The 25,359-nt window shown below is 48.3% G+C and overlaps 1 protein-coding gene across 1 annotated transcript; it reads left to right on the top strand.

Moving 5' to 3' along the window:
- Positions 1-610: 610 nt before the first annotated feature.
- On the top strand, positions 611-24,051 carry mamdc2a (MAM domain containing 2a). The gene is made up of 14 exons (XM_035436032.1): positions 611-893; positions 1,196-1,309; positions 8,076-8,308; positions 10,216-10,300; positions 10,788-10,925; positions 11,191-11,447; positions 14,819-14,912; positions 15,010-15,156; positions 15,881-16,146; positions 18,311-18,407; positions 20,813-20,968; positions 21,858-22,126; positions 22,567-22,651; positions 23,925-24,051. The coding sequence occupies exons 1-14, from the start codon at positions 863-865 to the stop codon at positions 23,984-23,986; spliced, it is 2,034 nt and encodes a 677-aa protein (XP_035291923.1). The 5' UTR covers positions 611-862; the 3' UTR covers positions 23,987-24,051.
- Positions 24,052-25,359: the final 1,308 nt, after the last annotated feature.

The raw sequence follows: 25,359 nt of genomic DNA, 5'->3' as shown, positions 1-25,359 counted from the left end.
AAGGCGCTGTAAATATCACATAGTACAAATGGACAATATGTCAAATCCAAACTGTGTACATTGGTCTGGGAGAGGAAGACTGCCAAGAGCATAAATATAAATAATATTCGTACCCTCCTGGACTTTGCAAGAACGCATATCACTGCCTGCAGTCTTAGGCTACGCTGACAAAACACGTTGTGTTTAAAATACTAATCCTGGAGCAATGACTAACCGAGAAATACTGTTGTTGCATACACATATTTTAAATTGATATATGCACCTTTTAAAAAGTGACCTTAATGCCAATGTCCTCATACTTGTATTAATGAAATGAAGGGAAGCATATTTGAGCAGAAATCAGTATTGGCCCTCACTTATGTGAAAGTCCCCAACCAACACACACGCACAATATTGGTACATTAACCCAAATATTAAAATTTTTTACCAGCCAAGTGTTATTTATTAAACTGGGGAAAAGTGGTAAATATATATAGGCTAAAATGTGAGAAATAGGTGCTACTACAGTAGTCCCCCAACAAATCCCCCCCCCCCCCCAGCGAAATGAGTGGGCGCTTTCCACATCGCGGAGTGTCCGCTAAAAAAAATCTGGAACGCATTAGTTACCGCCTCCCCGGTCTCCTCCGCTCTCTCGCGGCGTGCAGAACGAGGCTAGCGCCTGAAATTAAACAATGTAACTTCAACGTGACAACTTGGGAGTGGAATACCATCCCTCTGAGGGCAGATAACTGACTCCGCTCGACAAACGCGTATTTTTGGCGTCTGTCTTGTCTTCGCATTCACTTTTAATTAGGAGACGCGCAAAGCTCCGGACGACCCATCCTCCTTTCACACACCGGCGGGTGCCCAGCGCGGCTTTACAATGGTACTCTGGTTTGTCATCGGTGTGCAGGGTAAGTCGTCTAAATTGACACTTTCTACATTCTAGGTATTTATTTTCTCTTTACATTATGAAAACTCACTTGCGTTTGTCATTTCTTACTAAATATCAGCGAACTTTTGCGTTGTAACTGTTAGATAAGCGTCTTTGCATGAAGTGGTTGAATTATGAGTTTTTATTTTTTGCGTTGCACAGTTTGAATGAACACTTTACGCGCTGACAAGTAGATGTTCACCACATTCTGCACGACATTAGCTGTCTTTACTTCAGCATTAATAGCGCTTTGTTCTCATCCAATTCTTTCCATTCGAGCAGTCTTGTTGACTGTCAGAGGGCAGCCTCTACTGCAAGGATCCTGCAGTTTCGAACAGAGTACATGTGGATATTCATCCGATCCTGCCTACGAAAAATGGACCATAAACGAAGAAGGTAAGGGAAATGTCCGTTTGGCCGAGTGGCAGCCGGTGATAGAGCTATTTTTGTCGGCGGAGTGGGCATAGAATTGTCTCACCTAGCACTGTTTGAATTTGGTTCATTGCATTTCTACTCGCGCGCTCAATTATGTAAGCTGCTAACTCAGCTTTCAAGAGACATGTAGCCAACGAGACATGTTTAAAAATATTCTTGAAAAATAAAGCCTATTTGTTAGAAAATAAGTCTTAAATGGATGGAAGTCCACTGTCTTTCTCGATAAAAAAAATCTGGTAGCAACTAGAGAGAATGTCAAAAGTAACGAAATAAAAGATCAGACAAAGTTTGTTCCTCCAGTGAGGAATTCTACTGTTTGAGTCCTGTGCCCAGCAGGAGTCTCGGCTCCGAAAGAAATAGCAGTTGGAACAATAGATGCTTGTGTGAGTCCCAGTCATCGTAAATGCACAACCCACTAATCCTCTAGAGCTTTGCTTCAGCTTCAGTTTTAAAAGTAAAAAAAAATAGCCTATAGGTTTGGCCTTGATTATTAGTAATATTTATGACCCATGCTAGATTAATTACAAGAAGCATCCCCCTTTGTGTAAGCTGGACATGTGGTAACGACAGGTGGTGCAGACCATACCGCTTGATACAGAAACTGAGTAACAAGAAACCGCTACGAAATCCTCCCTGCCATACGGGTAGGAGACAGACATATCCCAGGGAAGTTCCCCACAACGTCTTTATCATCCGGAAGCATAGTAATACTTCCCATAATTTAAAACAGAACTCGGCAAAGTTATGCACAGAGAGTGCAAGAGCGCAGAATGTCCATTGGCATTCAGCTGACTAAGAGGAAAGAAAAAATATATTATATAATATATTTGATTTTCATATTTAAACGTGTCAGATTAAGTTATGCACAGAGAGTGCAAGACCGCAGAATGTCCATTGGCATTCAGCTGACTAAGAGGAAAGAAAAAATATATTATATAATATATTTGATTTTCATATTTAAACGTGTCAGATTAAGTTTTAATAATGGCCAAGATCGCAGAGAATTTCCTTGCGCGTTAAGTGGGTCATGGGCACTGAAAGTTTGAGCTCCTCTGATGTGTACGCACCAAATGTGCGCCGGGAGAATGCTGGTTAAACCCACAGGAAGGGTAAAAAAAAACGTTAATTTGGAAAATGGCATCAGGGCCAATACCTCTGTCTGGCGCTCGGGGGAACGGACAAGGGAGGGCGGGGTTGCGAGCCTGTCTGGGTTACTTTTACACTGGATGACCAAGGTCAAGTGAGCCTCAGTCTCACGGGGAACTTTTACCGCCTATCCCACCACCTTTGGCATGCTTGGAATGGTTGTGGTTCTCGTCCGTGTGTAGGTTTCAGTAACAGGGATTGGGGGAGGGGCAAGGTTGCCGTTATTGGTTCTCTGAACGGTACACGGGTGGCGCTCTTGGGCCGTGGTCATGTGACAGAAGGTAAGGTAAGGACAGCGCGTCGGCCGGTGAAGACGAGAGTGGAGTTGTCATACCAACGCATACACACACATACAAAGAAAAAAAAATGGACCAGCAAGCACTGAGACTGTTCAGCAGCTGGAGCGAGGACTTCGCCAGATGTCTTCGCCTTTTTCCCGCGTATTTTATTTTGCCAGATCTGGCTACAAGGAGTGAGCGAGTGACATTCCTGTTATGGAAGAAGTGGCCAAATTTTCCCTCACAAGGCGTTTTTCCACATTTAGCCGCAGTCTCCTTTGATAAGTAACAACAAAATATACACATTTTTGCTAGCAGACTTATTGGCAAAGCTCCATAGAGAACGAGAAAGAACCAGATGGTGTTGTATGGCTTTAGCCACAGGTAATATAGATACAGACATTACATCCTGTATCTATATTAGACATAAACCTCCAGGCCAGCAGAGGTCCATAATCTATGTTCATAAAACTGTACCAGCATCACAAGCCCCTGGTGACCCTGCCTTTAGACAGCTGATTGGTGGGTTTTAGCAGAGCAGTTATGTCTCTGTGCTTTGATCTTGCTGATTGATTATTGGCTCTTGTTGATGTGACTGTTTTATACCCTACAGGCCACACACAGTACTACAGGAGAACCAGTGACTATTACCCTACAGACCGCACACAGAACTACAAAAGAGCCAGTGACTATTTTACAGCCAACAGGCCACACACAGTGCTACAGGGGTGCCAGTGACTATTTTATACTCTAGAGACCATACAGCACTACAGGCGAGACAGCGACTGTTTTACACCCTACAGGCCACACACAGTACTACAGGAGAGTCAGTAACCATTTGACATTCAGCCCATGCAGCAGTGGCACTACTCTGTTTCTGTGTATGGGTTGTGTAGTAGTGTTGCAGGGACCCGAGCACATACCCAGGAGGTTACGGGTTTGAATCTGAAATCTGAAAAAGGCGATAATAACGAGGAAAAACAAGCTAGGTAAGCCACTCAGGATGGGGCATTAGGCCAGGAAATGCATGTGCCCCACTTTACTAGAGTTTATGTACCAAACCTCCCAGCCTGCTTATTTGAGGTAATCCTTCAGCTAGCGTTTGACATTAGCCGCAGCCGAACCAATAACAGAGATGTGTTTCATCATCAGCCTCTGGAGTTTATATTATCCTCTAAAAATAAGTGTGGCTATTGTAAAGACTCTCTACTGAGGGAAATGTGCCAAACTCTGCAACTAACAGCACAGTAGCTCTATCTAACATCATCCCTGTTGGTCGAAACAAAGAACCAGAGAAGAAAAAGGAAGATTTGAAAAACTTTGGAAAAGTAGAAGTGCCAGCACAGCAGCCCCTATGACACAACTTTGCGGGTGTAAAAAGATTAGTTGTACAAGCCTTGACGAGCTGCTGATAAATCAAGTATTTTGAGAGAAAAAAAACAGGACAGAACCCAGACGGTGTTTTCTTTTTAGTTTCCCGGGCAACGCAGGGTTGTTTAGGCACAAAAAGAACTTTGCGGTGGAGACACAGATGACAACCTAAGCTAACGGTTATTTTAGTGAGAGAAAGACATGGAAGCACCAGCAAAAAAAAAAAAAAAATAGTGGGTAGCTTTTTTAAATAAAAAAAAGAAGAAGTCTCTTGTATCCTGTGGTCCAGAGCCTGCTAAAGATGTGCCGTTTCTTGTTGAAGATTGCGCTCGTATACCTCCCTGGGCTGGCTTTTGCATGCTAAAGCCTGGATTGTTCACATTGAGACAGATATTCTCCTCGGGGCTGTCGCTGGACAGTTTCAGCCTTGTCACACATACTGCGGACAGCCAGGCCTGGGGAGGGTCAGGATGGGGGAGTTCACATTGTCAGGGATTCTTTTTCACAAAAGGCGTCTTGGGTCATGTCCCCCCCACCCCCCCAGATTCTGTGTGTCCTTTTCAGAGGAGCTGCAGAAATGGCTGGCGAGCATTTCCTGGACATAAACCTGTCCTCCTGCTCTCTGTCCTTAGGAGGGAGCTGAGAGAAGCACTTATTTTTGTCAGCTTGGCTTAATAAAGGAGGGCTATGCCGGAGGCCTCTGTAGCTGCTCCAAATCTCCAAGTCATTTCTAAACGTGCCTCTCAAATTAGCACCATGGCCGCCACGCCCAGGTGCATAGGATCCTCCCCTGCAACCCACTGAATTTAAGGAGAATAGTATTACTCGCTAATGTACTACAGGAGCTACCGCCAATTAGAGGAGGGCTGCATCATTCGCTAATGTGCTACAGCAGCTAGCGCTGATTAGAGGAGAGGTGTGTCACTCACCAATCACACAGTGCTACCAGTGGGCACCTGAGGAAATTGGCAGGGGACCCTGTGCAGTGTTACCTGGAGGAACCCAGGCTCACCGAGACCTACTCCACACCTGGTGGACCAAAGCCAGCTGCCCTCCTGCTCCTGCAGACTCCTGAAAACACACAGTAGCAGAGGCTCAGACTCAGTGACCGTGTGTTAAACTGGAACATTAGCATGCACACAGACACACCCGCCGAGGGTATACGCAATGTAAGGCTTATAAACCGCGGAATCCGAGGAGGCAACAAATCCTGCCTGGCTAATTGAGTAAGTGGTCCCTTGGGGGCAGGTTTTAATGAAATTTGGAGTCCTCTTTGAGCTGTGACTGAGGCCTCTGATCCCCCGTGGCATTGGGACCGGGGGAGGAGGGGGGGGGGGGGGGGGGGGGGGGGGGGGGGGGCAGCTGTCTGTGACCAGCGCGGCTGTATGTACCCCGTTCATCCCACTCAGGACAGCAAAGGATCATGGTCTTACACATCCCCATTAGGCTGGCATGGCTGGCAAGTCGCCATCAGAGGGGGGAGAGAGAGAGAGAGAGACCTTTTTTATTTTTTTTTATTGTACTTTTAACCAGTCCTTTATCGGCACAGCCTTTGCAGTTATAAATCTAAATATCCAAGACATTTAAAAAAATAGATGAAACGACAACCCCCACTGTACGTGCAGTATATGCAAGCCTCACCCTGCCAAACACACACATTCTTTCCCATTCAGTGTACCTGTCATGCATGTGCTGTCGACTGACAGAGAGAGAAGGAGAGAGAGGGAGGGGGAGAGAGAGAGAGAGAGAGGGAGAGGGAGAGAGAGAGGGAGGGAGAGGGGGTGAAACCAGATGTGTGACTATTCTGCCCTGTGGTGGAAGAGGCTCTGCTGACCCGTGTGAAACACAAATAAATACGCACTAATAAACAGGCACTTCCCACTGAGTCAGCGCTGGATAAACAAGCGGGCCTCAGGTTCAGCTGGGCCTCCGCTCCTCCCTGTGATGGTTTCCTACATCTCAGGGTTCGGCAGTAAAGTCCAGAAATTTGACCACAAATAAACAAATTAAACGAAACCGAAAACAAAGCGGTTTTTTTTGTGAATCGCATGATGCCACTGTCACTCTGTACCATGTTGGCAGTATTAGGACTGCTCACATTTCAATTTATTAATGAAAAATTCACATTGATTCTGCAATGACGTTGATTGTGTGACATCATCACATTAATGCCTGTGCTGAGGATTATTTTAGTGTCCACTGTAAAATGATGAATCTTTAATCAGTCCCATTGTCCTGCTGTACAATGGCATCATCATTTCAATGGCACCTAAGGAATACTTATTGACAAATGATCAATACTGGACCCAACCACCAGCCACATAACCAGTGGCACATGTCTGCCGAAATATTAAGTAAAGCAACAGAAAACTCGCTTTTTAGGATTTAACCATGACACAGAGCAGCTTAAACGTAAAACAAATCCTCAGGGGAATTACTCTACCGAGAAAGGAAATGTTTTCAGGATTTAATTCATAATGATTCATGAATTTCGTAGGCTCAGTTATGAAACCTGTTGTTCAGGGTCACGCAGTTAGAAGGCGGATGAAACATTTATCAAGGCTGTCCTTTGAAGACAAACATTTTAACGGCAGGGAGGTTTTTTTTAACGGCAGGGAGGTTTCGCACGCCAGAGTTCCGGGTTTTTGAAACCTTTTTTTGCATCCGGTTCTTTCGTCTGAAAACTGGACGGCGGCCTGTCGTGTGTGACGGGGGCTTTTCCCGTGGTGAGGAAGCATTCGCTCTTTAGCGGGATCCAGGTCTAACGAGCCCAGAAAGAGTAGCGCTAACCGCAGCGGCTGCAGGGATTTGTTATTGTTTCAAGAAGAAGAAGAAGAAGAAGAAGAAGAGGAGGGAAAAGGTCCAAAAAGGTGGCATCTGGAATGAATGATTTTACACAATCGGGCTTCGTCTGCAGGAGGCGAAGAGGTCGCTGAAGTGAAGAGTGATGAAATTAAATGACTATACGCTTACAAAATGAAAACAACGGCAGCGCTGGCGTTTCTTCGTCGGTTATCACACAGCTCTGTTTAATCTAACCCCATTAAGCAATGTCAGACGCATTAACGGTCTCTTAAACAGTGAACTCTGGAAGGGCTCTTCTCATTTTTTCCACTGTTTTTTTTTTTTTTTTTTCTGCCACGGCCAGGGTCAGGAGGGAAGAAGGGAGGGAGATGGATTTTTCTCTCCTGCAGTCGCCAGTCGCTCGTTCCCTCCAGAAACGTCGCTGCCCGTGGAGACCGCGAGAAAGTAGGCCGGGCCTACCTGCGCCTGTAGCACAGAATCTGGGTTTTTAGAACCCTCTACTTCAGGGGGAGCAAACTTGACTGGACTGAAAGGTGTAAGGGGGTCCGTTCTGGCATTCCGTCCTGTCCCGTCCCATCCCACTGATGGTTACCAGGCCGGTTTTTTCGGGCGCTAAAGGGGCCCAGATTCGTGAGCCCTTGCAAACACCAGGCGCCAGTCCACCGTTGGCGATGCTAATAGAGGCCGGAGCTCTTCGCCTTTTGAAGTTGACTGTGATGTTATTTCAGGTTCAGCACAGCGGCAAGGGGCTCACTGCATGAAGGTCCCAGCTCTGCAGATGCTGGGGCCTGGAGAACTGACTCACTCTTTAACTGCAGGGTTGTGCATCTACCACCTCCCGCACTGATGCAGGAAAGAACACACGGCCTGCTGTTCCCTGGTGCCTGCTGCAGTTATAACGGTCTGCTGTGGTTATGACTGTCCGCTGTGGTTATGACTGTCCGCTGTGGTTATGACTGTCTGCTGCGATTATAACTGTCTGCTCGTTTAATGATGATGTATTGTATGTTGTCATGGTGACATGGGCTGTGCCAAGGCATGGTCCACTGGGCAAGGTACTTCAGAATTTCTCCTGTATATAGATACCCTAATGTTCCCCTCCCCCCCCCCCCCCCCCCCCCCCCCAGGTCGCTTTATCGCAGTGGACTCGGGACGGGCGGTTCTGGTGAGCCCGGACCTGGAGCTGCTGGACTGGAGCTGCCTGCGGCTGGTGTACCAGATCACCGGGTCGGGGTCCGTGAGCCTGCACCTGCGGCCCGAGGACGAGAACTTCGACTACGCCCTGTGGAGCTCCAGCACGCCCTCCGACAGCTGGGTCATCGCCAGCGTGGACCTGCGCAACACGTCCACCTCTTATAAGGCACGTATCCCCAAAACTGTCGGTCGCCTCCCACTTCCACCCCCTTACAACTCCTCTGCCTCATACAAGGTCCCTAAGGACTGTCAACACCCCCCTCTCCTACATTCCCCCCTGCCTCACTCCCTCCCCAACCCAACTTCCTGCCACAAAAACTGTCAGAACACATCATGCAACACTTCCACTTCAAATAGATATACCATCCTGAACACAGGAAAATACCCCCCAGCCCAAGACCTCCACTCCCCGCGTTGTACCTGTCCCTAAAATTTTAAACACCTGCACTTCCTACAAGGTAATGAAACTGCCAAACAAAAAACCTCTTCCTAGCAGTGATGCCTAGGTTGGATCTATAGTTCAGGCAAACTCCCAAGTACACATCCAGCATCAGCATTTTCCTTCAGAAACAGGCAGCATGCCCACGGACTTCATGGTTCCTCCAGCCTAAGCCTGTGGTTGGCGGATCTAAGCCGCGGGGTTTCAGACGGGCCGTTGGACTTGGCACAGGGAAACTCAGCCATACCGGGGTCTTAAAAAAGCTGCTCCCAAAGCAGCACGTGTGAGTCATGGAGCCGGCATGACGGCACGGAGCGGTCAAGTCCCGACAAGACTCAACACGACGCTCATTAATACCCAACAACACGTGTGTACTATCAAACTGGCACAGTAAATTAGGGCGTGTTTCAATGTGCCGCAATGTGCGCCTAAATTATATCGTAATGGATGCTCAGGCACCCCCCCCCCCCCCCGGGAGCGTTTTGAGAGACGCGGCAGGTGTTGAGACGCCAGATGTTGGCAAGGGCTGAAGAAGACAGAGACCTGGGCTCCATGGAAACCTGGCCTGCAGGAGAGTTTGGATGCTGCTGTCAGCCTTTCGGACCGTGATCCAAAAGAGGCTCAGCCGAAGGAGGCCTGCGGTCGGGTTGCCGACCGGGAAAGCGATTAGTGCTTTCTAAGAACGGCCCGGCCCGACCGGAATGACAAGCACAGAATTAACGTTAACGTCGATAAACACCTCTCCCGGCCGAAAGGAAACCTTCGCCGACGCGCGCCGCGACATCGTCCGCGCCGTGACCCGCCGTTAGCGTGGAGTTCTGGCGGGGAACGCGCGGCGGGGCTGTCGTTTTCGGGACGGGGAACAGGAGGAGGCGGGTCTCCAGGGCCCGTCGCTCCCGCCTAAGCGCTGTAGCACACAGACTTTACATAACGCTCCTCAGACGAAGGGAAACGCAGAAAGTGCAGTAAATAACGACGGGGTATGACAGTATCAAAGGGGGGGGGGGGGTAGGAACAGTGGGGTGGAAGAAAGAAAGTGTATTACACACGATAAATCTGAGCGTGACGGGAAATTTTTATTGATTTTGACAAGTCCAGTGAGCTACGGATGGAAAGGAACGAAAAAAAAACAAAACTCTGCCGTTAATCAAGATAAACGCGATTAACTGCGTGACAGAAGCGGCTGAAGTATAGAGGGTTTACCTCAATGCAAGGCTGAAAAATCGGCACCGACGCATCGCGATATTTATTACGCTTTAAAAGACAGCCGTGGTAACAGAACTACTGCACAGCGGCGGGGGAAACAGGAACTTCTCCTCGGCACATATTTTCTGCGTGATTCATGTGCCGAACATTCATGGGCCCCAATTATACATGCTATTAGTTCAGAGAGGTAATGAATGGCATGATTGTGGGGGCAATTGTTCCAAGGGTTCCGGACTCTGAGAACCCTTCACTGGCAGGTTGACCCGAGAGGTCGAGGAGGTTTTCTAAAGACAGACCCACATGCGATTTCTTCTCTCTTTCTCTCCTGGGAACTTCTAGGATTTCCACATCTCAGATTTTACAGCTTTTTTCCCCTCTCTTATTTTCTTTAGGCTCTTTATGTATTTATTTATTTTTCACCCCACCAGGTCTTAATGGAAGGCAGACCAGGAAAAGGAGAAGGCAAGAGCGTGGCCATATTTGAAATACACATCGTGCCCGGATACTGCATAGGTTGGTTTCCTCCCCGGGGTCAGCGGGTCAAGATCTACGCGATTTACGGCGGCTTTGATTCATTTAGCAGACGGCGTAGTCCTGAGAGACTTAAAACGGGGCATGACGTGCTACATGAAAGGCTCGTAAGTCACAGACGGCTATGGTGAGCATAAACAATAAAGCCATCTACGGTGAAGCAGTTCCGAAAGAATGTTCAGGGGACATTCGCTTCCAGACGTTATTGCAGACGGCCATATAGTCAGGTCTGATGTTCTGATTCATGTTTGTCGTTTTATTAGGAACCCTGTTAGCTGACGCCATGGCGACTGCTAGTCTTCCTGGGGTCCGCATAAAAATCATTCACCACAACAATAAAAGCAAAATTGACAATGCACAAACACAGAGACTAAACAAAAGAAAATAGAACGTGACCGTGTATCTCATTTACGTTGATGGTGGTATGCGAGCACGTGACTGACGCAGTAGCCTGTGGTGTGTTTGTCAGATTGTAACTTTGAGGAGCACCACCTCTGTGGGTACAGCAATCAGTGGAACCCCAACGTGAACTGGTACGTGGGGGGAAGCATCGCCAGAGACCCCCAGTCCAACCTGCCCGATGACCACACCATGAACAACGAGAGAGGTTAGCTGCGTTACCCTCCTTTTCTCCCTCCATCTCTCCATCGCTGTTTTGTCTTCCCATTTTCCCACCCTCTGTCCTCCATTGCCTTCTACCTCAATTCCTTCAACCTTTCATTTCCTCCTTCTCTCCCCTGTCACTACCACTCCATTCTGTTTCCTTTCACATAATGCGTGTGTAATGTCTACCAGTCATATTTTTCCCCCCATTTTGGACTGAATGATAATTACGATGAGTTCTTTCGTTCCTCTCCCCTGCCCAAAATCAGGCCACTACATGTACGTGAACTCGGTTTACGCCAAGAAGTTCCAGGAAGTGGCCAAGCTGTCGTCGCCCATGACGACCACGCCGATGGCGGGGTGCTTGACCTTCTACTATCAGCGGGACCAGGAGCGAGGGAACATCTTCTCCGTTTACACCAAGGACCAGCTGGGCCACTACGAGGAGATCTGGAGGCCAGAGGTGTACGCCACCTCTCACTGGAAACTGGTCCAGGTGGACATTAAAGCCCCCCACCCCCTGGAGGTGAGTAGGGCATCGTTTCCAAAGGGGGGGGGAGGTATCAGTTGATTTAGATGTGGGGGACGTTGTGTGTGGCCTGACACCAATACACCACCATTTTACAGGACGTTTATTTATTTTACGTTGCTGACGTCACCTTGACAATGGAGTGAATTTGTCAAGATGATGCCTAACCCGACCAGTGCCAACACTACAGTTAAAGATCCAATTGTTGATGTTCAATAAACTATTAATAATAGTGTTGTAGTTAAAATACATTATTTTCAAGCTATATTTACATTATTTTTGTAGAAACTTGCACATATGATAGATTAAGAAATTCCTCACAATGTTACGTCTCCTGTTGCTGTATTATACTCTAGTTTCCCCACACGGCATATTATAAATGACTGAGTACCCTTTCATCAATCTGCCAACCCTGGTCCCATCACAGTACCAATATATTAAAACTGTATAACATCATCTTTCCACCTGCCAAATGGTTGTCATTTTTTAATGAAGATACAATGTAGTGATTAATTATTGAAGAAATGTTTACAGCTATGCCATAATGAGATGTGTTTAAAAAAACAGGACTGGACAGTTAGAGCTGCCAAAGAACTGTATTATATTTCCTAATGAATCAAAGTTCTACCTCTCCTTAGCGATGACTCCTCCCCAACCCACAAACCCGAACCCACAATGTAGACCACATTCAAAGGCTTTTTGTTTTTCTTCTATGGTACCTTCTTAAATGGCTTGTGCAGATTGATATTTCAGGCTAACGTTACTCTTGCTTTCATCTGAAATTGGATTAGAGAGTGGAATCTTTCGGCCGTTGGAAGGAGAGCAGTTTTTCTTCGCGCGAGCTTCCCTTCTCGGTGACCGAGCCGATTTCATGCCGAAATCCTGAGGGCGCGTGAGATGCAATCTGGGGCGCGGGGGGAGAGCCCAGCGCCAGGAGAGCTCTGACATAAGAGGAAGCACATTTTTAAGTGTTGGTGGCCGGCACAAAGCGGGCCTTTGTAGCTCCCAGCTGGAACCGAGGGCTGGCTGCTGCAGCAATGACTCCAACACATTTACGCTCCCTGCGGGGTTAGACTCTACCACACTGTCTGCAGGGTTAGACTCTACCACACTGTCTGCAGAGTTAGACTCTACCACACTGTCTGCAGAGTTAGACTCTACCACACTGTCTGCAGAGTTAGACTCTACCACACTGTCTGCAGAGTTAGACTCTACCACACTGTCTGCAGGGTTAGACTCTACCACACTGTCTGCAGAGTTAGACTCTACCACACTGTCTGCAGGGTTAGACTCTACCACACTGTCTGCAGAGTTAGACTCTACCACACTGTCTGCAGGGTTAGACTCTACCACACTGTCTGCAGGGTTAGACTCTACCACACTGTCTGCAGGGTTAGAGTCTACCACTGTTACACTGACTGCAGGGTTAGACTCTACCACACTGTCTGCAGAGTTAGACTCTACCACACTGTCTGCAGGGTTAGACTCTACCACACTGTCTGCAGAGTTAGACTCAGACACACTGTCTGCAGAGTTAGACTCTACCACACTGTCTGCAGAGTTAGACTCTACCACACTGTCTGCAGAGTTAGACTCTACCACACTGTCTGCAGAGTTAGACTCTACCACACTGTCTGCAGGGTTAGGCTCTACCACACTGTCTGCAGGGTTAGACTCTACCACACTGTCTGCAGAGTTAGACTCTACCACACTGTCTGCAGAGTTAGACTCTACCACACTGTCTGCAGAGTTAGACTCTACCACACTGTCTGCAGGGTAAGATTCTAACACTGTTACATTGTCTGTGTGGTAAGGCCCTAAGATTGTTACACTATAGGGTTAGGCTGTTAAACAGTGTATAACAGTGTAGAAAACAGACTCTGAAACACTGCCATACTCTGCTGGGCCAGACTGTTGAAGAGTGTGGAGATGAAAACAAACACACGTGAAGTATCTTCTTGCGTGGTGTGCATTTTATTCCACGGCACGCGAATCAGCACATCGGCTAAATATTGGCTAAACATGCCCTACTTTTTTCGGGATGAAAGAGCTGGGTGGAAGAGGCCCAGACTGAAAGGCCGCAGGCGGAATTCGGGGCCCAATCCGTGGCAGCTCGCATTCTTCCTGCATCTGTTCCCGAAAAGAGGACACAGATACTGACAGGGAGACCGCGGCCGGACACGCGGCTCTTAAATGCCATCTACGCACGACGAGGCCAAAAGGCGCAGCGGGTCGTATATTTAGCCAGGGGCGGAACCCAGCTTCCATGCTAATTGCACACCGACCCACGATGTCGCGCACACGTGCGCGCGGCGAGAGCCTAATTCGGATACCCGCCGGAGAGCGGCCGCCCTGGGCTCTAATAAGCTCTAAATCGGGCGCGCTCAGACGTTCGCGCGGTGACTATAAATACTGATTTTTCTGATGCCGGCTAGCGGAAACTTGCGGCGTGTGTGTGCGGTATCAGTCAGCCATCGGATGACTTTGAAAAGCATCTGTTTATGCCCCTACTGGCTGTGTGAGGTTACACAGCCCGCTGACTATTTATGGGATTTCAGGCGGGGCGTTGAACTGGAGAGAGAGCTGTGGCTTCAGTGCTCGAATGGGACGGTGGTGATACCTCTGAGTTCACTGCAATTAGCCCTACTAAAGTACTGGTGTATAAATGGGTTAGCATAATATGCACGTTTTATTTTTGTACTGAGTTTCAAAATAGCAACTGCTCAGTCCGCGATGGGACCTTAATGATAATAATTATTCATCGTTCATTTTTCCTGGTGATGGCCTTTCGAGAGCTAACTGCTGAGGATTTTTCGTTTGCACGTCATACATTTACACAGCTGCGTGCTTTGATGACTGGGTTCAAACGAAGGACCTTTGCTCAAGGGCACCACGAGATGTGAACTTGTGACCCCTTGAGGTAGAAGCTGGGTTCCGGAAGCGCTGCACAGCCATAGTTGCAGAGCAGTGCACTGCACTGAGAGCACCGGAGTGCTGAACTTGAATCAGGGAGTATTTCGGGGTACAAACGGACCTGACAGTGAACACTCCCACCTCCTCACAGCATTCCTGTGATACTGTGGCCACACAATAGCGGACGGAGTCAAAGCGAGAGGAGAGCCTTTGTTTCTTTTGCGGGGGAACATCTGTAGTACTAATATTAGCCTGGCGGTGGGGGCGAGGACGACATGGCAGGTTATTGATGGTGGTTGACACGCGGCCAGAATACAGAGATCCAGAGATTTTGGCCGCGCACGCACGTACACTCGTTCGCTCTCTCTCTCTCTCTTTCTCGCTCGCACACGTGCGGGTACGCGCAAACATGAAGCCTGGAACATGTCTGTCTGTCTGTCTGTCTGTCTGGTCAGGTGGTGTTCGAGGTGGCTTTCAACAGCCCCAGAGGAGGGTACGTGGCCTTGGATGACATCTCCTTCTCGCCGGAGTTCTGTAACACGGAGACAGGTGAGGGCACCTGGACGCACACACACCTGCGCCTCGTCAGGGTGGGATGAAAGGAGGACGGGGGGGTGGGGCTGACGTGTGAATCTGTGCGTTACAGAGCCGCCTTTTGACCCGTCCATCGCCAGCTGCGACTTTGAGGAGGGGTTTTGCCGGTACTACCAGGAGCTGGCGGAGGGCTCCGTGTGGAGTAGGGTTTCGGTGAAACCCAACGTCTACAGGATAGGGGACCACACCACGGGCACAGGTGAGCTTACCGACTCTTCCAGCGCCAGGTTACACTCCTACACTGCTCTGCTGTACTGGGCGAGGGAGTGGTAATCTGCCAACGCCCAGGTACCAGCAAAATTTACCCTTATTTTCTCCCATCATGGAATATCCACTTATATTAGTAAGTCAGGCTCATTGCTGCAAGCCCCATTGTCAGTTCTTTTCCGGAACTTTCTTAACCTTTAACTTTCTTAAAGGTGTGGGATCACAAATATGTGATTAGAATCTTCTTCATTGAACATCCTAATGCTGATGTAACAATCGCCACTGGTAATTGAAAGCAATGGTGTTCTGGAACACTGAGTTTATTTTCCTTGAAGAGCCTGGCAGGACCAGTGAACTCAGCCAGAGTGTTTTGTAAGCAAGTTGCTAGGCAACCCAGAATCTTCTGGACAGAAGTGGTGACAAAGATGTGTGACCTGCAATCATCCCTCATTGGAAAGTTGTTTTGGAACTAAAACTGCAGCCTTAGTGGGGAACAGGGGAGGTGTTTTGGGGTGGGACACTGTGCAGTAGGTATTGTATGTAATGCTTCAGATATTAGATAGATTAATTATTCTGGAGATATGGACCAACATATTACATCATGATTTGTGACTGGAGTTCCCCTTTAAAGCCACTTTCAGTGAACCTGAGCTGCTGTTGCAGTAAAAAGTGGTGACGTGCGTCTCCCCCCCACCTCCTCTTCCTCCTCCGCACAGGGTTCTTCCTCCTGGCGAACACGCGGTTCACGTCGCGGCCCGGGTACGTGGGGCGCCTCCACGGGCCCGTCCTGCCGGAGAACCTCCGGTACTGTCTGCGCTTCCACTACGCCCTCCACGGCTTCCGGAAGGTGGACAACGCCCTGGCCGTCTACGTCTACGATGACCACAACGTGGCGCAGGAGAAGGTGTGGTCGCTGTCCGACGCGTCCCGGGACGTCTGGATCGAGGTGGACATCACGTTCCAGAAACCCATGCCCACAAAGGTAAGCCCTGCACCTGTGTGTGCAAGGCACGCCCCCTCACTCCAGGCCCAAAGCCCCACCCTGCCCCGCCCTAGAAAACTAAATTAAATGAATTTAGGCCAATTAATTCAATTTTGGAATTGAGAAATGCCCATGGCCCATTCCACAAGGATTTTCTTTCCCCAATCACAGTTGAAATGATCCAGAACAGTTCATTTCCAAAATCGACTGGAATTGACCCCAAGTCTGGATGCTCTGCCAGTTGGACTCTTTTGGATTTCTGACCATGTGCTGGTCTCTTCCCCCTTTGAGACTTTGAGTATTCACAATATCTGTGAAATAGTGCACAGTGAAAATCTCAAAGTGTTTTACATGGGAAATGTGTTCAGTAAAACTGCAACTCTGGCTACTGTGCATGCGTGTAACTACAGTGCCACCACAAAATGGGTCCAGCTAAGGGGCGCTCCAGCTAAGGGGTGCTGTAATTGAGTTATTGTGATTCAAAGAATAAAGCCTGCATTCATTTTCAAAGCGGATAAAAACTGTAATCATTTCAAACCATAATTGCATACGCATCACGCGCAGTATTTAAGGAGTCGGCAAATGAATTTGAAATGCCTCTACCGCTAATTAACGAAAATGGAAAGATTGTCTGCTACCCTCGCTTGCAGCTGCGGTTTGGATTTGGCATTTGGGTAAAGGTTTTTTTATTTTATTCAGGTAAGCCAGGTTGAGGCAGTAAGAGGAGGTTGTTTTGGTCCGGACTGGGGCCGGAGTACAGCTCGTGTGAACCTATGGAAGGGAGTTTGGATATCCCAGGGCGAAAAACTCAGGACTCAGAGACGCTGGATGGGACAGGAATTAGAGAGCAGCTCCAATTTCCTGTTTGGATCCAGGAAAATGAGTGAAAATAGTCCGCTGCAGGGGTTTTGTGAGTAACAGGCTTGCCCCCTGTATAGCCATGAGAAGATACAGCTCCTTTATATTGAGAGTGGCCAGGGAGGATTTGGGGGGAGGGGGGATTGAACTACAGTTTCTATAGAAGCCAGACATTACCATCAGTCGCAGCGATCCGGTCATGGGTAAACTGAAGAAATTTGCAGAAGGACCCAGGGGAGAGTGAGATCGTGGGCCCCAGGGGCGTGGGATTGAGATCGCAGACCGGGGGGGAACCTCCGATCAAAGGGTGTACCGATCAAAAACTGGGTTTGTCTAGGATGGCCAAGGTACAGCGTGCCTCCGCCAGTGTTTATCATTGAACCATAAATCAGAGAGAGTAGGAAAGAGGAAGAAACAGGCCGCCATTTTCACCGTGCCCTTCTCCAGATGCTGTATCAGGGTCAGGAGAACAGAGGACCGCGGTATGGGGGGCAGGTTCATATAGGTCATGTCATGTGACCGCATGCCAAGGTAGCTGGGCATGAGCCATTGGTGGTGGCCATATTCAATTTCCCGCCAAGCCCATCGAAGGGAACATCAGGTGGATGGATGAGTGTCACAGAGAAAGGAAGGAACAGTCTGGAAGGAAGCTAGGACCAGAGTAAGCTCGCGGTTAATCCAGCCGTGACTCTCCGAGCCTCGCCCAGCGTTCTGCCCAAAATCCCGCCAGCCGCCGGGGCGCCACGCGCCCGTGGAGCGGCTTCCTGACCGCCAAACCCGCCGCGGGCAGCGCAGCTCCAGCTGGCTCGCGTCCTCTCGTGATTGGGCTCAGGCGCGCGCTTTGAAGTTTACTGCACGCCGATAATTAGTCTCAGGCCGCCCCTGGATCTTAGAGGGCCCTTACAGACTGGCCCCCCCTCCCATCTGCCAAACCCCCCCCCCGCCCCTCTTCTGATACTGCCCTGGAAAAAAACGTTCCTGTCAGAGAACTGGAGGAAAATCGCTTCTGTAAAATGGGTCAGCATGGATTTACATGGCTGGGCATGATTATCAAGTGAAGAAATGCCAGGACTGGTAATTAGCTGCAAATCCCTCACGGTCTCTACCCACTTTGACCTCCAGAGTTTCAGGTTGACCGACCTGATTAAATAAAGTAAAAGTTAAAATAAGTTTTGATTGGGAATTCAAGCACTGGTTTTCTCTACAGGTGGTGGTGTTTGCCAGTACAGGCCTGTTCTACAGGTGGAGTTTGTCTGTACCAATCTGCTATACAGGCTGAGTTTGTCTGTACTGATCTGTTCTACAGGTGGTGTTTGTCAGCATATGCAAGAACTTCTGGGACTGTGGACTGGTGGCCCTCGATGACATCATCGTCAGTCTCGGGGACTGCCGTGTAACTGCAGGTAGGGAACCTCAGACCCCGCCGCCCCCTCCCCCCTCGCTGTGGCCAGAAACCAGATTTTGGAAGGAATCTCAGGCAGCTCATCTTGCAAAAGTGCTCCTTCTCAGTGCAGTACTGTGTACCCTGGTCTGTTAATGAATCCTGACCATTGAGAGTGGCTAATAGATTACAATGGGGCTATTCAACAGCCAACACATGCAGGGGTCAAACACAGCCTGACATAGGCATGCTTTTGGCCCTTTTGCTCAAGTCAGCAAATCTCCCACTTTTACAGACACTGTTATCCAGAGCGACTTACACAACTTTTTACAGATAAGATGACAATCAGTGCAGCGATCACTCAGTGGGTACTTTTATGAATGACCCAGATACAGTTTTTTTTTTTTTTTTTTTTTTTTTGCTGTGTAGACCTAATGTAATTTAATTGGTTGAAATACAATGTGATTGACAGCGCACGGTAGCCATGGTGATTAGGGGGCTGAGAACCCTCGCTCTCGCGTTAAAAGCGGTGTCCCGGGGCCGCGACGCAGACCAGGGCCGAGGCCTCGTTCTCCCGCCAGCTCGAGGGTCGCGGCGTCCCGATTACGTCGCCGTTAACGGCACCGCCACCGCGGAGCACGGAGGAGAACCGGGTCAAAGAAGCCTGTCATTACGCATAAGTACAGAGCCCTTCCTGGCGGTGCGCGAGACTGAGGCTTCCCTTGGCCTCTCTCTGTGGGTTATGAGGAGACCGGGTGGGGCGTCTGTACGGGGGGGGGGGGGGGGGGTTACCATAGCTACCCTTCACTACCATTCCTCCGGAGCTGTGGAAAACATCCGCTTAGCGGCTTTTTCCGCGCGGCGCTCCGTCTCCGGTTTCTGGGACAGATGCGGCAGCTGTGGCCCCGTTGCCCTCTGTGGTCTCCTGACCCATTTCTAGCACACCGGCGCCTGAGCTTAGCGCACAAAACAGTCTTAAATTATTCTTACTTTTGTTCTTAAAAATGTTCCTATGAAAAACCGATGTGGGATTTATGACGCACGTGCAGACCTTTGTCTTTTGTGCGTATCCCAGGTGCATGAGGTGATGAATGTTCACTGTTCCTAAATTTTATGCGCAATCCTGTTCACTTGATTAGCATAAGGAAACAGCCAGAAACAAATACAGATTTTTTTTAAAAATGATGAATGCGGAAATGTTCTTGCACGCAGTTTACGATCAAATGCGATCGTACGGTTTTGTGAACGAGGCCCCAGGACTCTACTACGACCTGTAAGTGATGTCACGTTGCCACAGCGCCGAAGGAACGTTGTAACAAAGTTCCGCGGTCGCCATGGGACCCAGGATCTCAGCGGAAAGTGGCGATGAGAGGTTCTGTCTGGGTGCTGTTGAGTGATCTGTACCAAATTTATGGGAGACGTGGGGGTCGGCATTTACTTAACAGGAAGAAAATTGTTGAGCTGTAACGGACTTGTTTTCCCTTGTGTAGGAAGACGTTTGTGTGTTAAAAATGAGCGCAGTCATAAAATGTGGACTCATATACGGCATTAATAATACCTTGAGCCATTGTGCCGACAGAAAGACCTGTTTTGCTCATTAAGAGTCCCACTTGACGTTTGTGATATACTGTAGTTTAGCATTAAGCTGGAGTTGGCTAGCGTGTTATTGAATCATTAGAGTCCTTATAACAACATTTATATGAACTGCGGACACAAAATCAATCAGCGGTCTCTAGTGGAGATCTCTGTTTACACAGAGTCAGACCTGGCAGAGCCAAAATTCACAAGGGAGCAAAGGTCACAGTGATGTCACAGTGGCTCACCAGGTCAGCTGATCTGGCTTCCCAACAGTAGAATGGCAATATTCAATACTGTGCTTGGAGAGGTTTATATACATAGTGCATACGCTGTAATACAGTTCTCACAAACAATGTAGTGATTAATGGAGTCTGTCTTACTTGGCCATGGTGGAAAAGGTTCTTAAAAGTGAATGGGAATTCTAATTAGATCTAATTAGCAGCCTCGTCCCATCTATTTCTTTGGATCTCTAGGGATAAAGCAGTCCCTCCTTTGGCAGTGCAACCACAGAGTCTATAAATCCAGCACTGTATTTCTGGTCTTTAAAGTGCTGCTGCCTTTACTGCTGAAGCCAAAACATTCCATTTTGGCACATCATCTGAAAGTTTATTAAGGGGCTTGAGCAAGGACTGGGGAAATGGAAGCTCTGTACTACAGTGTAGCACTGCGAAACTGCTGTGACCAACCAGAACCTCCCGTAGTCGAGCAGAGAGGATGGAAGGAACACAGTAGCCGGATATCCGGTTGGTGTGAAGAATCTGTGCTGTGATAGTGGTGTGACCTGTGCGGAGGGCAAAGGTCACAGCGATGTCACAGCGGCTAACGGGGTCAGCTGCTCTGTTTCCCCAGGGATGGCGCGCTCCCTCCCCGGGCAGTGCGACTTCGAGTTCGGAAACTGCGGCTACACCCAGGACAAGAAGGGCGACATGGGCGACTGGGTGCGCATGAGGGGCCACACCCCCACCTCCTACACCGGCCCGAAGGGGGACCACACCACAGGGGTAGGTGAGTCACCGACCAATCCCATCATGCTTCGCTCTGGTCTGCTCCTTGCCATCATTTCTGTATTTGCCATTCAGGCCACGAACCCTCATAACCCGCGGAAAGTGTTACATTATGGGATGCGAGTCAAGGAAATCAGAAAGGTTTTCCAGACTGTTCTATTATCATTCATGGTCATGTTGGAGAGGCTGAGGGGGACACTTTCACCATTTGCTAATGTTGGACGCCCATCTGTGATGTAATGAGGGAAGATGTTTCAGTAGTGCAGCGCTGGACAGCTTAGTGAGAGCCAGCTGGAATCTCTCCTTGCTGGCACAGAATGATTGGTTTTCTTAAGAAACAAGCATTTTTTTCTTTTGAATAATGCATCTGAGTTTTCCAGATAAAAAAAAAAAAAAAAAGAGAGGGTATGACTTTTACTGAAATGGTGTGTGTATTACCAAAAGGGTATGTATGTATTTTACTGAAAGGGTATGTCTTTTACTGAAATGGTGTGTGTATTACCAAAAGGGTATGTATGTATTTTACTGAAAGGGCATGTATGTATTTTACTGAAATGGTGTGTGTGTTTCACTGAAATGGTGTGTGTATCACTGAAAGGGTATGTACGTATTTTACTGAAAGGGCGTGAAAGTGTGTGTTTTACTGAAAGGTGTATATTACTGAAAGGGCATGTATGTATTTTACTGAAATGGTGTGTGTGTTTCACTGAAATGGTGTGTGTATCACTGAAAGGGTATGTACGTATTTTACTGAAAGGGCGTGAAAGCGTGTGTTTTACTGAAAGGTGTTTATTACTGAAAGGGCATGTATGTATTTTACTGAAATGGTGTGTGTATCACTGAAAGGGTATGTATGTATTTTACTGAAATGGTGTGTGTATCACTGAAAGGGTACTTCATGTACACCGAGGCGTCCCACATGTTGCCGGGCCACAGCGCGCGGTTGCTAAGCGCTGAGCTGCGGGGGTCGGCGGTGCCCCAGTGCCTCCTGTTCTACTACCACATGTACGGCTCCGGGACGGGGCAGCTGAGCCTGTACCTGCGGCGGGAGGGGGGCCGCCAGCACGCCCGCGAGGCCCTGCTCTGGAGGCGGCGCGGGGAGCAGAGCGTCTCCTGGATGCTGGGCGCGGTGGACTACACCTGCGAGGACCGCCACCAGGTGAGCGCCGCTAACGCCACTAACACCCGCGGCTGACCCCAGATCGGCCCAGACGCACTGCTTACCCATTAGTACCCCTGCAAATGTCTGACCTCAGATCAGTGCAGACGCACTGCTTACCCATTAGTACCCCTGCAAATGTCTGACCTCGGGTGAGCAAGCCCAGAATTCATAACTCTACATGGCTGACTTGAGGACAGTATAAAAGAGCACCACACAATTATTACCACTCTACACGGCTGACCTCAGGTCAGTGCAAAAGAGCACCGCACAGTTAATACCACTACATGGCTGACCTCAGGTCAGTGCCCACACCATTAATAATCTGTATGTTCAAGCCCTGCTAATCACAGTATTACAGTGCTGTTGGAGTTACACCCCAAAAAAAAACCTCCTAAAAATGCAGATTTCCCCCGCTGACTCTGCGTTTGCTCTTTCAGATTGTATTCGAAGCTATCCGGGGGCCGTCGATAAGAAGCGATATTGCAGTCGATGACATCGTGTTTAAAAAGGGACCGTGTACAGGTATTTATTTTATTTTAGTTTATTTTTTTGGGGGGTGGGGGGTGGGGTAACCCCTAAAAAAGGCAAACCCACAGGAAAGCATGTGGTGCAGTCCGTAGGCTGGCCGACTGTCAACCCTTCTGAGAAAAGTCAGTTTGTCTTCAGAGCCTTCATTAGCTCTACAGATGGAAGCCATTAAAATAAGAACACGTCAGGCCTTGAACCCTGAGCTTGCAAAAATTCGACATCTGCTTTTTTACTCTCTTTGACCTGAAGTCTTTTTTTTGTTTTTACTAGACATACATTGTCAGATTTTATTTTTTTTGTTTCGGAATTTCCCAAAAAAAAAAAAAAGTTTTGGGAGGAGGGTGGGATGTGGGACTAGGGGTTGTGCATGTGCGTGTGTGTGTGTGTGTGTGTGTGTGGGTGAGTAACACAGGTGCAGCTTCTGCAACTTCACAGTTTCTGTTGATACGGTTTGATTTGTGCTGGCTCAGGAGAAGTGTACTAAACAAAAAAACAGCGGAGGATGAGAGTCAGGAAGTGAGGTGTGTCAGACACAGTGCGTGCACCTCCTGAGTATTATCAGTCCCAGCACTGCCATGCATCCAGCCCAGCGTGACGGTCAGGAACAGTCCGTTCCCTCCACGCTCCACACAGTGTGTGTGTTCTGGGTTCAGTGCTCCAGAAACTACAGCGTCCTTTCACAGAGAGCCGTGAGCCCCTCACACTGACCTCAGGTCAGGCCAGTGGGCCAGTGCAGTAGTGGGCTGCGGTAGCGTGCTGCAGTTGGGCTGCAGAAGCGTACAGAACTGTCTGTAGTACAGAGTCTTGTGTGGTCCCACCTAAGGTATACATTACAGGGCCTTGTGTGGTCCCAGTAAAATCTGTAGTACAGGGTCTTGTGTGGTCCCCATCAGGTCATGTAGTGCTGATTCAGCCACCTGATTATCCAATCCTCTGGAGCTCAGGTGTGTGTGAGGTGCAGCTAGGTCTCCATGTTCATCTTGGGTTTTCCTTTTGGTTACACACACTCATTGTTCACATACTGTCCAATCATCACACACACACACACACACAGAGTCTGACCTGTTACACTTTACAGATCTAAGTGTGGTCCTGTCTACAGTAGTTTTTCCTTCATTACTTTTTTAAGTGAAGACTGTACCAGTACCTGTCTCACCACTTGTTTTTGCCTTTTGAAACAATGTTAAAGAATGATACAGATAGTAGCATTTTGATGTGGTTACACATCCTGTTCGGATACTGATGTTAATTTTTTTTCTGTGCACAGATCCTGGGGACAGCATTCCATACTCCGGCTTTTCAGAAAACTTCAACGAAATCGACTATTGAGTGCGGCACTTGAGTGAGCGTGCGTTGGTCTGTGTGTGTGTGTACGTGTGTGGTGTATGTTTGGGGGAAGGGGTGGGTCGGGGGTCGGGGGCCGGGGGGGGGGCGTTGCAGAAGAGAAAGACAAATTGTACATAGACTAGCTAAAGTAAAAGCCAACAGCAATTATAACCACAGGGGAGGAGAAGACAGCAGACATGAAGACTCACCATGTCCTCTTTATGAAGTTGCCTCACGGAAGACTATCCAGACCAGAAGTTCAAACGGTTCAAGGATTTCAAGGAAAATGCACAGGAGAAAAAAAAACTGGTTTGGTGTTTTCGGAACATTCTCAGTGGGGACAGAGCCATCGACATACATGACACGCGCCATCCTCCTCTCCTTCATATTGGCGGCCATCTTTAATCTGCTGACGATGAGCAGCCAGTAGAGCAGAAGCAAAAGGCACCTGCACGCATGAAATGAGGAAAGCATTCAGCATATATTCAAGCTGGAAAACTTTCTACTTTTGGTGAGGCTTTGAGCAGTGAATGTACCAATGATGTATTTTTAAGCACTGTGATTGTGAGACCCCCATCTAGTGGTCAGTGTTTGACATTGCAGACACCGAATCTGGAGGATAAAAATGGCAGACAACTTTGAGAGGGTAGTAAGTAACACACTGATCCCCTTTGTTATTTTGATTTTTTTTTTTTTTTAACAATGCATCAATGTTTTCTTATGCAACACCTCGCATTGCATCTTCAAAGACTGAATACAGACCCCTCACTGTGGCTTGGGATTGGCGTCCGCTTTCGGGGCAAATTCCTAGCCAATCGGTGAGCAGAGCGATTTCAAAGACGACTGGGGAGCACATATCACTGTGGGGCTGATGGGGAAAAAAAAAACCTCACAAGGACAACTTTGGACATTGGGACCAAGCTATATTGTTCACCAGCTGACCAGCTGCCGATTACTTCCCTGATATATGATGTCACTGCTTCGGTTTCTATGACGACGCATGTAGGCACCCAACGCTCCCCGTATTTAACTTTCAATTTACTTTGCCTCAGAAAGTACCCTCAGCTGGGTTACGGTCAAAAAAGTAACAAACTGTGCCAATTTCTTTCATGCAAGTGTTTATTCCACATAACTGCTTGAGCAGTAGCCCAAGCCAAAGGGCTTCAGACTATGAGTAATACTTTTTTTGGGGGGTTGGCAAAAACAAATATTAAATTAAGACATGTTATCTGGACTTTGTTTGTTCAGCTGCAGCTATTAGCCTGAGTAGTGTGTTTGAAAGTTTGAGGTTGACATTTGTTTAAGGGAAACACCTTCTAATTTTGATTTCAGTATATTTGATTCTTGTTCCCGTGGAAACCCCCAAGCCAAATTCT

The sequence above is a fragment of the Anguilla anguilla genome, chromosome 10 (genome assembly GCF_013347855.1).
Source record: "Anguilla anguilla isolate fAngAng1 chromosome 10, fAngAng1.pri, whole genome shotgun sequence".
Taxonomy (NCBI): Eukaryota; Metazoa; Chordata; class Actinopteri; order Anguilliformes; family Anguillidae; genus Anguilla; species Anguilla anguilla.
This window is presented reverse-complemented; position numbering and strand designations above follow the sequence as displayed.